This window comes from Paramisgurnus dabryanus, chromosome 19, assembly GCF_030506205.2.
Source record: "Paramisgurnus dabryanus chromosome 19, PD_genome_1.1, whole genome shotgun sequence".
In the NCBI taxonomy this organism is placed as follows: Eukaryota; Metazoa; Chordata; class Actinopteri; order Cypriniformes; family Cobitidae; genus Paramisgurnus; species Paramisgurnus dabryanus.
The window spans coordinates 17,176,249-17,191,683 of NC_133355.1; the positions used below are offsets into that span (position 1 = coordinate 17,176,249).

At 39.3% G+C, this 15,435-nt stretch overlaps 1 protein-coding gene across 2 annotated transcripts in view; it reads right to left on the reverse strand.

Annotated features, from left to right (window-relative positions):
• The window catches only part of cdk6 (cyclin dependent kinase 6), a 40,643-nt gene that overhangs the window by 12,297 nt on the left and 12,911 nt on the right, over positions 1 to 15,435 (reverse strand). For both annotated transcript variants that reach the window (XM_073812681.1, XM_065292023.2), the window contains exon 5: positions 184 to 293. In XM_073812681.1, the coding sequence (XP_073668782.1) occupies positions 184 to 293 (110 nt within the window). The remainder of the gene's footprint in view (positions 1 to 183; positions 294 to 15,435) is intronic.

The window sequence follows — 15,435 nt, forward strand, 5'->3', positions numbered from 1 at the left end:
AAGAGGAATTTCTATGTGACTGAGATGTTTAGCATGTTTAGCACTTTTTGTATGTTTGTGAATGCTGGTAGATTATTCAACAAAGACAAGGTAAAAATGGTTTTTCATTCTCTGTCCCCTTTAAGTACCCAGGCCTTATTACCAACTGAGCCTGGATGTGGCGGTTTTGTGGCGTGTACCTACCGTCGTCTGAACATCTCGGCAAAGATACAGCCGACACTCCATAGATCAACGGGAGTCGCGTAGCTGGACTGAAGCAGCACCTCTGGAGCTCGATACCACAACGTGACGACCTGCACAAACATAAACATACATTTAGACTAAAGATGCATCAATATATCGACCAACAATCGGTATCGGCTGATAAAAGCAAATTTTTACACTAATTGGCCAGTAGTCATTGGGTGATAAATCCTGTCAATCAAAAGTGAACAGAAAATGCAATGAATTTGAGCTCTGTGTATAGAAATGCAAAGAAATTATATGAATGAATAACAGAATTTAGTTAACATAACCACCAAACTTTCGGTATCAGCATTGGTATCGACAAATATCACTCTGAATAATCGCCTATAGTTGGAAAAATGTAATATAGGTGCATCTCTAACTTAGACTTTGAATACATCAAAGCCATATAGCATTAACAACGCAAACCCTCGCTATTGGTCTAAACCGGCTGTAAATTCAGTCTCATCTCCAAAAGCATTGACGATTAGCGTAGTTTACTTAACCGTAACTGGTATCACCCATAGGAATTGCATAACTATGAAATCACAGCTGGCGACTGTGTTCATTCGCTCTCTGTAACTTTAAACACATCTTACGGACCAATCATAACCAAGATGACTGCATTGGCAAACGCTTTCGAGTCGTCTCTGTATGCAGGAGACCGCTGTTAACAGCTACAGTAGGGAGAGCCTCCAGACAAAACCCAGTGACCCTGCTCCAGGGTGGACAGTTTCCAGGTGCTTTCCCTCCTCAGCCTTCTCTCTTTCTCTCTCTCTCTCTCTCTTTCTCTCTCTCGCTCTCTCTCTTTCCTCCCAGTAGGCGCAGGGCCCAGAAACCCCCGAGCTTATCAGCCAAATCAGTTAGGCCTGTGTTTGTAAGCAAAGCCTGAAGCGTACATCAGTGTCTTATAATATAAGACGTTCAAGTGTACGACAGAAGGAAATCCAAACTGGAAGTTCATCACTAGCATGGGAAATGCAGTGCATACAATGTATACCGTTCACATTACACCAAGGAATTGCGCAATTTAAATTGTTCAGGCACACTTCATTTCCCGTAAATTTATTACGTCTAATCCTGGATTTAAAATACACTTATATGTTTTCAATGGTGTGATCGGAAGGTTACGCTCAAAGCCATTTCTGGGAAACCTGCCCAGCAACTGCCACTATAGTGAACGAATGCTAGATAATGACTCCAAAATCTATCCATACTAATTGAATGCAAACTATTTCGTTAAACTGTGCTGACATATTCGAATATTTGCATAAAAATTTGAACGACATCAAAAATTAGCTTAATCGATGATTACAAAAAGGTTTACATACACATGCGACCTACAAATACTCATATGTAGCTACATATATTCATACGAAGAAGCATATTTTTAGCATGGGGACCGCATGCGCTCTGTTAACACATTCTGATTTGAGTCTTCCTGGTTTAGTAGAAATGGGGAGGAAGTTGAATGTAAAATGAAGAGGATGAAACAATTTGGCCTCTTTGTTGCAATGTGACCACAGCAAAGGCACGAGACATGTACTAAAATAGATCCCCATGGCAATTGCTAAGACTTTGACTTTATAAGGATAAAACTATAATGCGGTAATGTTGCACATTTGAGGCTGCAGATTTACCCCTGACTTTGATAAAAGTAAAATATTTACATTGGCTTATCTAAATGCACCCTTTGATATTCAGCTCTGAGCCGATTCTCATTGAGCACCAGTTAACAACTATTTCAAAATATACTCATGTTTAATTCAAGCCTGTTGGCCTGACCTGTCTCTATCATTCCAGTTCAAACATTCTGGCCCAGCTGAACCTGTTAACTGCAATGAAACAAACCCTAAACTGTTGTCTTATCTGAACCTACCCGACCAAAGCAGAAAAAATAAAAAGAGTATGCTACATGACTTCTAGGAAGAACCACACACACCACTGCTAACTGAAGTTCTGTAGAATATCCGTTTGTAAGACAGTGTTAATAAAAAGCTACACCGCAAAAAGAGACACACTTATAGACATACGCTTGCACATTATCTCATTTGTAAAAGCTACAGATGATTTTAAAATCCTTAAAGGTTATGTTAAACTGCGGTGATCTTCACCGTAAGCTCCCTAAAACATAATAAAAGGACATCAAAATTCATCATTCTGATAATGCTACAGTTGAATTACGGTGTTGCGCTTGGTGACATCACAAGAGGCTTAGACTGAAAAGCTGTTTTTTAGCAAATGTCATTGCAGAATGTATCAGCCTTGGTTTTCCTCGACATTTCAGTCAGCGGTGACACAAAAGATGCCAGTGGCCTCTTTAACATTTACCCCAGAGTTCCTCTGTTAAACGACGAATGCCACAGTTTTGCATCACTACACCAATGATAGGGCGCAGGGTAGAGTTTACTCACGGCATGTGGCTTGGCTTCACATCAAAAAGAAAGCTCAGGTTGGGTCATATGACGCAGGCATGTAGGTGGCTTTTGATGTAAAATCTTGATGTACAAGAAAGTTACAGTTAAACTGTATGATCATTTCTCTACAAGTAAATAAACGTCTTGGGGAAGTTTAAAATAAAACCACTGAAGTATGTGGGCTACTAATAAACTAATATGCAGAAAAAGGTTTCTATAAAAGTTTCTTTTAGGGCTGCAAGATATACTGAAATCAGTGGTATATCGCAAATGTGCATATAGCAATACACATATCGCAATGGTTTGCAATAGATAAATGATTTTCATACCTTAAAAACTGATGTTTATACGGTTTCATCGGATGCACGCACGTTGTCACAGTAACACGCCTAAACCAAAGTATACTTCAAATCTGGATTTATTTATCGGTCTGGTTGGTGGCTAAACTGATCTCTGGAACAAATACCTCATCAAAAATAAAATTTTTGGTTTGCTAAAGAAGAGGGGAGACAACGAGCATGTATCACAACATTGTTATACTTGATATATATTATATTTAATATTATACAGTATCATTAGCTCAGTGTAATAGTTGATACACGTTATATGATAATGAATGTAACTGACATGTAATTTATTTCCCTTGTTATAAAAAAATAAAATGACTGTTTTTGTTAAATTTCTACTTGATGTTGCATTTAGTCCTTAAAAGCAGTTTGTTGATGTTGTTGCTGCTGCTAAAAATGTATAAAGTCAAAGTTTTAGGTCGATACAGAGAATTTTCAGTTTTTAAATACATTTTGTTATTATAAAAATAAATTTGACAAACATAAGCATTATTGTATTGTATATCGTGCCATCCAGCAACTTATCGTACCGCACACCGTATGTTTCTTTAATATTGTGCAGGCATATTTAAATCATTTTTATGAAAGAAATACACTTAAAACAGCACAGTATATTCATATGTTCTTATGAAAGATTTACTACTACTAATAATAATAATAATCTTTAAATAAAATCTGATAACGGGTAACGTTAAGAAAACATATCCTTTAAAGATACAATTTGTATAATCAGCACCGCTAGAGGGCACACAATCAAAATAATAACAATGACGTAGATTAATGAAGCTCTGAAGCAGTGTGGAAGTCTTATTTCAGAATATTAACAATTATAAAGTTGATTATTATTCTTAGTTAATCGTAAACTGTTGTAATACGTTTATGACTTGCGGATATAATGCTCAGTTAAGTTAAAGCAAGCTGGATGACGTATGCAGCCTGCATATGCGACCTACTTAGGCTGCAGCCTTCCGATTGAAAAACGGCCAGAGGTAACTTATTTCCTTGCCTTTTTTTGAAACTATTGTTGCTTCGTCACTCTCTCCTTCTCCACCAGGATTTCCTCTCATTTGTTTAAAAATTGCCACTCCAAATCCATCAAGTAAATAGATGTGCTTATGTTTGCCACTTTGTTCCACGTCACGTGAGTGACAGCCAAACGCCGCAAATGAGAAGAAGAGAGGAGAGAAACGATCGGGTCTGAATAGGGTTTGGTTTTACACCGTGTGAGTGTAAGCAAGTTTAACTGAGATAACATCTAGATTGTTGTGATGTAAATACGTGAACGCAGTATCTGAATACAGGGAAAATGTTGTATATGCAAGAGAATCATTTACAAAGAGGATCGTGTGTATGTATGAATCGAGATCTTGATTCTTTTTCGGACAGTGCCCGTACAGTCCACGTACAACAGCACATGGGCGTGAAAATATTTAGACAGGACACTCCACTATAAACAATTATACTAAGGAAACAGACAGCATTTGCACACACACTATCGTTTTTCTTCTTTAACTTTTACTTCTTCCAAGAACAGAAAGCTGTGGAGCATGTTTGTTACCATAATGTTTGATTCTTGTTCTTTGTTGTCTTGTTGTTTGTTCTAAACTGTGTTTGCAATGGTGGATCAGTTACTTTTCTTCACCTATCCTGATGTTTAAATGTACTGTAAATGTCGCCAAATCAGTGCTGCCCTGATGCCCTGTTAGACTAATAATTTGAATAAGAAATCATTTGTATTGCGTATAGTCTCGAACGCAGCCATCCGAGTGTAGCCGCGGGGAGTATACTTGGAAAGCTGCGCGGATGCGTGCGCGCGCGAGCCGGACGTGGAAAAAAGTATACCCCGGCCTTTACCCGACAGACACTATTATTTCCACATTTGTCCACGACACTGTTGTCATGTGATTTCTACGTCAGTAAAGGCGGTAACAAAGGGTAAAGTGGATATTAACGTCATTGACAGGCGACTGCACTGCTGGTGTCATGGTTTAGAATGGCAATTTTCTCATGATTTACAAGTAGTTAAAAACATTAGAGATATTGTTAGTAATCAGCTGAACAAATATATAACACTAGCCTAGTGCTTTTTGGATATTTTACTAATTGTACCTTTAACTGTTGATACAGTATTTTTTTTCACTGCATACAAAACTTTTAAAAATTGATTTCTATGCACTAAGAGATGCCACTTCAATTAGCAAGCTAACATTCAAATTCTCTGTATTTTTCTCTCCCTTTCTAGGTTTCTAACTATACCAGTGTTTATGAGACAGCCTGCAGAGGATTTTCTGAAACTGTCCGCTAATAAAAGGGTCAGATAAAGCAGCTCTGGCTGACTCCAGATTAAAAGAGAGCATTCTGTGCATTCCTATCTGGTGAGACAGTGTGGGCCCACTCAGCACGAGGGAAACGAAACGTTTTTGCAGCTCCGCTAAGCGCCACCGATCGAGCATATCCACAACGGTCCGAAGGCTCAACTTTTGCACCGGCCACCCTGCACTTCTTCTTACCCCACCCCAGCTAATGCACTCTAGCCCCCATTACCCAAACCCCTCCTTTAGATTTACCCCAATAGAATTAAAACAACACATACACAATGTGACTCAGAATGAGTGGAGTTGGCTTGGAGCCTCTGTTTACATTGTCTCTCTCAAAGGAAGCGCAGGATGAAAGGCCCCTTAAACACAAGACGTTCATCCGCATTCTTTCTGCCGCCCCCGGAAACTTTTAAAGGGGCAAGTCCACTAACTTGGCAGAGGACAATTCTGCTTGCACAAACCAGCCTCCACCACGATCCATTATTCAGTTGGAAATAGATCAGCGAGTGATATCATTAGCTAACTCTTGAAAGTCCTTTGTACCTTATATTGCACTCTAGAAACACCACTAAATCAAACATCCTTGACCAGTAGCTTTAGTTAGCATTATCATGCTAGCGTGCATCTAACAAAATTTACAAAATAATTTTTAGCAAGTATGCATCTTTAAACGTGCATCTCTAATGGGAAAGGGTAATAAAAATGTTGATGATTCATCTTGCACTTACACATTGCGGCCAATGAAATGCTCTGTACAATGAGTAAGCCCCTTCCCCTAATACCACCCACTGCTGCAAAAAGTCAAGCAATTTTTATGGGGTCTTCCAGACACTGCCAAGTTCGCGAACGTTTTTATCGAAAATACAAAACTGGTAATATGCTAAAATAGCTAGCTGCAGAAATGTATCTGTAATATAATCTCTTACAGTTGGATTAAAAAAACTGGTTATTCTTGCACTGCCATTTGCTGCGCTTGCACACTATGATCATACAGCAACGGCCCTCCTTACCTCCCGCCATGTTTTGTCTTGGGACGAGCCATTCTTTGCCTCCCAGTCAAACGGGCTGTAAACACTGTTATCGTGAAGCCCAAGAGTCGTTCTGGGTTTTCCCCTGCTCGTTTAAAATAGCTACAATGCCACCAGGTTTGACCAAGATTGGAGAAAGAGATAAATGAAGGCACAAGTAGGCAGTATGCATAAACTGTATACAGTAAAGAGAAAAAACCTCCACAACTGTTGCCAAAGTATGCAGAGCTTACAGGAATGCTGTATGGGGCCCTCTCGGAGCGAACAAAGAAAGCACAGTCAGACTCTTTTCCCCAGCGCTACCACATCCGCACATCATTAGTTGGAAAATTCCTGATATATGCTGTAATTTTTTTTGCTTTGGTACAGGCAAGTCTTTAATATCCAGATGCCATTGGATCCTGCATTGTACCCCCCCACTAATTCAGTCCTCTTACCCGATTGGCCTGCATCCAATGAAATGTCAACAAATAATGCCAACAAGGTACGGGAGCAAGGGTTCAATACTCTCTGTGGACAGCTAGCAAAAAAGGTCACACAGGAAATACCAAATAAGACGCTCACCATGCATTGCGCTACGCCAGTCTTTGTGTATTTGTTGGTGTTTAGAAGCCCCCCCTTCTTTTTCCGCTGGAGTTAGAGTATACAAGGCAGTTATTCCCCCTCCTTTCTGCCTTTTGGAATACCGGAGAGATATCTAAACATTCCCAGAGTGTGCCGCACGTGCTCTCCTGCGTGCCATGTTTTCCTTTTTCCAGACAAGCCGCTGCCTCTCAGTCTATCCAAAGCAGAAGCACATTGTCTGGCAACGAACGAGCCGCTGTGCAGAGCTCGAAGGAAGACTCTGGCAAAGTTTAACTTAAGCCAAAAATTTTCATAACTAAAATGTATGATTTGGACAGACCGTCTTTGATGAATTTCTAAATTTTGAATTTCGAATACATCACTTGGGCGTTTTGAGTAAATCTACCATTTTGGACTAATAGAAGCACAGATCTGTTGTGATAGGTGTTGCTGTATCTCCTCCAAATCTTGAAGAATGATAAGAATGTGATCTACGCATTAAGAAATATTTTACTTGAGAGTACTAGCTTTTGGTTGTCAAGACACGCAGTAAACCTTTCATATACAAAACATCATTATTGTTCCAATAGCTGGAAGTTGCTAAGTTGCACATTCAATACCATTTAAAAACGCCAACACGATTAAGCTTCTGTAAGACATCTGTCAAGACTTCCGTTAGAAAGCCTCTTCTGTCCATCCGTCGCCCTCATGCCTCCTAAATCTTACTGGCTACAAACTGCCATAAGTGGAAGAGCCTGATTTGTTCAGGTCATGAAAAGACCGTTGCTTTGGTTTTGCACTGGACAGTGCAGCCGAGCTTAAAATGGAAATCCCATTAAGCCGACTCATTTCGTGAAAGAGGCAGAATAATTTCTGCTGTCGAACAATGAGTCATTTCCCCTGCCCACGCGTGTATAGAAATAACTGCAAGTTGATTTAGGGATGCCTAAATTCATTTTCACAGTCAGAGCAGGGATTTTTAAACATGAAAGGTCACCTGAGTGCCTCTTCTCTATTCATGGTCAAATCACAATGATTACCAAAAGCCTGCGCCAAGCACAGATGAAAACAGGCATATGTACAGATCTGACTGGTCTTAATGAAAGGGGCAGATGGAGTGGACCGTTATATGGCATTATCAGTTTGTGGCACTTCCCTGCCAAGCTGTTTGGATAGCCAAAAAAAGTCTCATCTCATTCATGTGCCAGCATAAGTAGCTACCATTCACGATCACTACGGTGGTCGTGAAAAGATTATGTCGCTTCTATGAAGTTGTTTCAAATTAGTGTTAGTTCTGTGATGAAAGATTTTTACCATACTCGTCGCCATAAAACCAACAGACTTTGTAAATTAGGAACAAAATTGCAGCCTTGCCAAGATCCTTTGTTCAATCATAACGCTTTGTGGTGCTACTTGTCATTTACACTGTCATAAAGAAAGATCCCTCGCTCTTACCGGGGCAATACCCTTTAAAAAGGTCCTAATATGTATAATTTAGGTACATATATGAATACATTTGGTACCAATATGTACAGTTGGTGTACAAATATGCACTCTTTAGGTGTACTTTTTGAAAGGGTAAAGCCCCGGTGACAGATAGGGACCATTTTATCTGACAGTGTTTTTGCCACATTTGCAAAATGATTTGGGTTAGAGACTGCTTAGCAAGCTACGGTCGCTAGGTGATGCAAACATAAGGGATTCATTCTTCCATCAGAGGGGAAGGAAGTGACAGGGCCCACAAGACTCCTACAGCACAGGCTGTTATGAAGTTTGTGGTACGCCGAAAAACGGTTGCAGGAAAAGACGGATTCTTTTTTATCTAAGCATAACTGCAGCTCGTCTGCTTCAGCTACTACAGTAAATCTACACAGCTTCACTGAAAGCAGAAATAAGTCCCAAGCACCTCTGTTTAATACAATATGGAGATGGAGTCATTTTTTAAAGTTGCGAATATAAGATATGAGCTGATAAAATATCTCGGTACATTCTACAAAAAGTTCAGACTTCTGCTTGATATCACTGTAAACTGTATATGCGGCATATCAGTAAATATGTTTTATTTAGATATCAATTAAAGGAGGTATAATTTGCACAATAAATAATTTAAGGCACTTGCCTACAGTTTCCTATCCAATTTCATGAGTAATGTGGTGCACATGATTTTTGCTCAATTAGGTCCTTATCGCTTCCATGGGACAATCCCAGCTGCCTTAATTTCAACAATGACTCCATTTGGTACGTATGGAGAAATCAAAAGATAACAAGTAAACACAACATGCAGTTTTTAAATTAATGTTTTTATTATGATGGAAAAACTAAATCCAAATCCACATGGCCCTGTGTGAAAAAGTGCTTGCCCCCTAAACCTAATAACTGGTTGTGCCACCCTTAGCAGGAACAACTGCACTTGCAATGAGTCTTTTATAGTGCTGTGGATGAATTTTGGTCCACTCATCTTTGCAGAATTATTCTAATTCACCCACATTTGTGGGTTTTGAGCATGAACCGCCTTTTTTACAAGGATTGAGGTCAGGACTTTGACTAGGCCACTCCAAAGTCTTCATTTTGTTTTTCTTCAGCCATTCAGAGGTGAACTTGCTGGTGTGTTTTGGATCATAGTCCTGCTGCAGAACCAAAGTTTGCTTTAGCTAGAGGTCACGAACAGATGGCAGGACATTGTCTTTTAGGATTTTTTGTTAGACAGCAGAATTCGTGGTTCAATTTATCACAGCAATTCAGATCTTCACACTACCACCACCATATTTTACTATTGATATGATGTTCTTTTTTTTTAAATGCTGTGTTACTTTTAAGCCAGACGTAATGGGAACCTTCCAAAAAACTTTTGTCTTGTCAGCCCACAGAGAATTTTCCCAAAAGTTTTGGTGAACATCTAGAAGTTTTCTGGCAAATTGATAAGAGCCTTTATGTTCTTTTTGCTCAGCAGCGGGAACTCTGCCATGCAGAATAGGGATGTTCATATCAATTAATTTTCCCGACCGACAACCGCAGCTTATTAACCGAACATTAACCGCTAACTTATAAGATTTTAATATTAAATTGTCATTGAGTAAAAATACAGTTGACGTATAAACAAAACATTTTATTTCATTGGAATGTGCAAACAGCAGTGACAGATCAACAACAGAACCAGGATTCATACATTATCAGATATTCACGCAACATTACCTTATCAAGAGCACGCAATCAGTCCAGAACCAGATGTTTAATATCCAAAAAGGGCAGATTGTCTCTTTTTCATCTACCACAATGACCCATTTCTAAAGCAGGATGCATTTCAAAAAGTTTTGCTTTCGAGTCGTCTTTCTCCGTTTGTGCGAAGAGAGATGTTTATGGTCAGAATGAGAGGCCGTCAGTGAAAGTCTGTCCGGATGTGCGCGAGATGGAGACGGCTCCGTTCAGCCAAACCATTTTCACCATTTGTGGATAATGGTTCTCACTGTGAAGTCCCAAAGCTTTAGAAATGGCTTTATAACCTTTTCCAGACTGATATATCTCAATGACTTTTCATTTGTTCTTCAGCGATCTTGCGTCCTTGTGTTCTCGCTCTATGTCATCATTAACCGTCGAAGTTCAATTCCAATTCTCAAGAACACAAGTAAAGAAGAAGCATGAAAATACCCCGATGTGTTCTTGATATCGAGGATGCATCGAGTGCAGACTTGCGCGCTGAAATCATGTTACGCCCCAGAAGTCATTGCGGCAAAACAATGGCGGAGGTCAGGTGACCAACAGGAAGATCGCACACATCTCAATTCTCACAAATGTGTTCTGTGTTCTTGCGACCTTCTGAGTTCGTTCTTCCGAGGTCGCCTGGCAAGACCGATCTCCACGAGAACTCAAGTCCGTTCTTTGCGTTCCTGGAATTGAGAAACAGCCAGAATCTTTTGGTCTACTTCACTTTGTCAGGCAGGTCCTATTTAAGGGATTTCTTGATGACGAGCAGGTGTGGCATTAATCAGGCCTGGGTGTTGCTAGAGATACTGAACTCTGGTGTGATCAACCACAGTTAAGTTTAACGAGGGGCAAGCACTTTCACACAGGGCCATGTGGGTTTAGATTTTGTTTTCCATTCATTATAAAAAGCTTCATTAAAAACTGCATGTTGTGTTATCTTTGATTAATATTTAAATTTGTTTCATGATCTGAAACATTAAAAGTGTGACAAAAATGCAAAAAAAATCAGAAGGGGGCCAACACTTCTCACACCACTGTATATGGTCTAATGTATTTTTAAGCAGACAGTTTAATGTATTTTTACCAGCAACTATGGTGTTGTGGGGGAGGCTAGTGTTGTTCGTGGGCGAATTTTAGCATATGCAAGTTTATAAGGTCATGGACTCAATGCCCTGAGAAACATGTGCAGATAAAACGTACACTGTAAATCCCATCTACGTAGCTTTAGATAAAAGTGTCTGCCAAATGAATAAATGTAAACTACACAGTTAAATGCAAAGCTCATTTGCATAAACAGACCTGACAAAACATGGCACTTGATAAAAACCCCCAAAAAAGGGATATTCCTTTTTTCTTTATGCAAAACAGATATGACAGACTTTGCTCAAACATGATGCCTGATTCAGACTCGGTGTTTCATAACGGTAGTCTGTTTTGAATCACGGTAATTCTACAAGTGTTCTGTTCGGCAGTTATGACTCAGCCATCACATTTGGTCCATTTAGCAATTCTTGTAGGTAACTCGGAGTTCATGTCAGCAGGGCAGATCGGTAGCTAACGTTAAGTGTTTTAACACAATACGTGGCGAAAAGCAATACCAGCATATCTACGCGCACTGTTTTTGCATACACAATAACGACATTCCTCTAACTGACAAGAGAGAGGAAATGTTTTTTTAGATGCTCGTAGGGCGGGTGATAGGGGGATTCCAACCACAGGAAAATTAATCAGGAGAGCCATTGAGTCCATGCTCACTGTAAGCACCCCCTCTACTTCTTATCACTCTTTATTCTCAGGGCATGCAGGGTGGGCTGAAACGTAGGGGACATTTTCTAATGGTAGATTCCCAGGTGATCTTGCAGAGACTCAGTTGGCTAACGACTTAACAGCCAGCAGTCTCTCATTAAAGAACTGAAACAAAGTTTTTTGCACAGCGACCGAAACCACTGAAACCACAAGGAGGCTCTGGCACTCATTCAGAACCTGCAGGCTGAATGAGTTGTGAAAAACAGGGTTAATGTAGCATGCTCTCGCTCTCCCTTCTGCATGTGATATGGGCCATGTTAATGGCTAAAATTAGATATGATTACTTAGATATTTGCTGTAAAACTCTTGACCAATGCGAGCCTTGACACTTTTTAAAGCGGAGATTTTGTGCCAAAAATGCTTGGAGGCATGTTTGCAGCAGAAGATAGTCAAATTTGTTAATTACCAATGAAATTACTAAAGTGACATTTGTAAGTCTTTTTATTCCAATTACTGACTAATAATCTTTTCATCATCATTAAAGTAAAATTACTAAAGTGAGTGCAATCTCTGGTTGTTCCAAGCCACTGTAAACTTCTGTCACCACAACGTAAGGCCCGCCTCTCCCTGAATTCGACTAGAAAAATGCGAATGAAGTTGGGTGCTTTCCGCTCAGAGTTGACTTTTTCAACTTCAAGCGCTCATGCAAGAACGAGTGGCACGGCAGGCAGCAAAAATGCAGGCCGTTCGGCGAATTATCATCTGTCTATGGGCCATATACCACCTAAAAGTACATTCTCCTGTTTCAGTAATATATGACCCATGTATAGGAAAATTCTTAAAGTCTTGTAAAACAGGTTTATTTATGATGTGCATGTCCAAAAAGCAGAAAAACACTAAAATCATTGTACCAGGTTGCGCGCTGAATACTTGCTTGTCATATTCAGACTCGTAATTCATTGCGCAATTTTTTGCGACACGTAGCAGCTTTAAAATTTATTTAAAATAGGGTGGAAGTTGAGCTACAAAGCAGATAAGCTGTTACTGATATTTTGGAGATGACGAGAAAAATACCTGCACCTGAATAAGAACTGGGCTGAAGTTGCAATATTTACGCATTGCCCGGCACCGACACGATTGTTGCACGTTAATATTGTCTAATGATAGAAAAGAGGTTCCTGAAATGAATGATTTAAGAATCATCATGTGTTTCTGTGCCTACTGCCTACATGAACACAGAGACGGTCAATGGGTCTCATTCACAAAGCATGCGTACGCACAAATTTGTTCTTGAAATGTGTTTTCGGACGTTTTAACTAACAAATAATGAATCAACAAAAAAATTCATACTAATAATTTTTCTAAATGTTTGCAAAAATGTAAGAACAACTTAATCATGAACAAGGAAAAAGAACCCTTTAATATACAGTATATCTGTGTTATATATTTTATATATTTTTTCCTTGTTCATGATTATTGCATATGTGTGGTCTTAGTTGTGCTTACGTTTTTGCATACATTTAAAAATGTTAGTATGAAATTTATTGTTGAATCAGGATTTGTCAAATAAAACGTCCGCAATTTTTGTGTAGGCATGCTTAGTGAATGAGACCCAATGTTTTAGCAAGCCAATTTCAGGTATTTTTGCGCAGAATAATAAAACGTAGTGTCAATAAAATCATTAAATTCACTTTTCACGTCATAAATAAAAGCTTAAGTATTGTATATCGAAGGCTTCGTTTTTAATCTGTCGTTTACATCAATAATTACATCAAACGTTTTCATTTTATGGTCATGACTACTTTTACACTTTTACTTTTACACGCCTTTGGCCGAGGTTTCACAGTGTGTTTCACCTTGTTGATACATAAAGGTTGATAAGGACTAGGGATGCACGATCTTGATTTTTCATTGCCGGTTTTTATACCGGTTTTCTTAACAAGCAAATTGGCCGATTCCGATCCGATTTCCGATTTTTTTTATCAAGCAACAAAAAAGAAAGAATGAAAGTATACATACACAATATGTTTATTTGGTATTTAACAGGCTAAACTTGGTTTGGCTATTGAAACCAATAACTGTAACCATCTAAAATTAACAGCAGTAACTGTGCAGTAGGCTACGTTCAATACAAACATAAGTGGTTAAATGAGACCATAACATGGATGGTTGAGTGAGGGTTGATGGTCTTGCCTGTTTTGCATTATCAACAGACTTTTGATACTTATTGTGTAAATTGTGTAAATTAAATGTCTGACCAAGTTTGTTGTGGTGAATGCAGGGCTCTCAGGTTTTATTTAAAACTTTGGAGTGAGATAACATCTGTTAGGGGAGAGACCCCTCTGCCCCACCAAATTCTCAAGTTTTTGCTAGCAGTTCATTGTTACCTATTATTCATAACTGACCAGCACAAATATAAATTATAACAATTGGTAAGTCTGATAAAAGACAGACAAATTTATCCAAATTAAATAAATTGCTCTACATATTAAAAAATACAAATGTATCTAAATTAAAATGAAATCTGTATTATATACAGTAGGATTGCAGCACTTGCCATCAGCGTGTATTTTAAGCTGTGTTTAAGGGAGAGAGAAGGTTACATGTTTAGTACTACATGGCAATAATAATGAAATACATCTCTGGTCCTTTCACTCATTTCAGGTTAGTTTCAGGTAAGCTAAAGCTTCTGATTGCAAAGCAGTTGGAGAGTTTTTTAATAAATCAAGCATGATTTAACACGTATTTGGCTATATTCAAGAAACCTGCATTATTTACCGCATTTATCAGATATTGCTCTTCTAACTTTCACTCTGTGCGTGCACGCGCCGCGCATCCACGTGATTGACATCAGAGGAGCGCGAGAAAAACTCGAGACAGCTAAACTCGACAGATAACTTCCCTGCGCCTCTTCCATTAATTGTATATAGTAGGAAAAGTTATCAGTCTCTTAGAAATACAAGGTGTACGTGTGTAAACTGACTGAAATGCGTGTATCTCACAGTGAATGCATGAGACTTGAGAGCCCTGCGAATGTACTGTTGTTAATCTCCGCGATTAACTTGTCCTTTACAGACATTGCAGCTTGCAATCTTAATGTCCTGCACACAGATTTCGAAATGCTTTTACACAAAACACATGTTTGCGAATGATAAAAATGTAGTCTGTGCACGCGGGTGCACTTCCGCAAAAATCGGCCGAAAAAATACAAAAACGGCCGGTTGCCGATCGCGCAAAAACCGGCCGGTTCCGATCTCTGGGCGGTCAACCGGTGCATCCCTAATTAGGACTTGGCAAAAAAAATTCCCATCAAACTGAATTCCGCTCTTCTTCACAAAAGACCTTCAAGAAAAGGACAGACAGTGTCCGTTCAAAGGCTACAAGTTATCTTCTGACATCAGAGCTCTCCTTAGGAGAATGTGACTTCAAAGGTTGGCAGGAGTGAATTGACAAGAGACTCAATCGCCCCATCCATTTCATCTCAGCATAGAGCGCTTTGTGAGGCCAAAGACATGGAACAGCCTCTGCTGGTTTCACTTTACACATTATGCACTTGCTTTCAGGCGCATCTCTGATCGGTGGCCTTTCA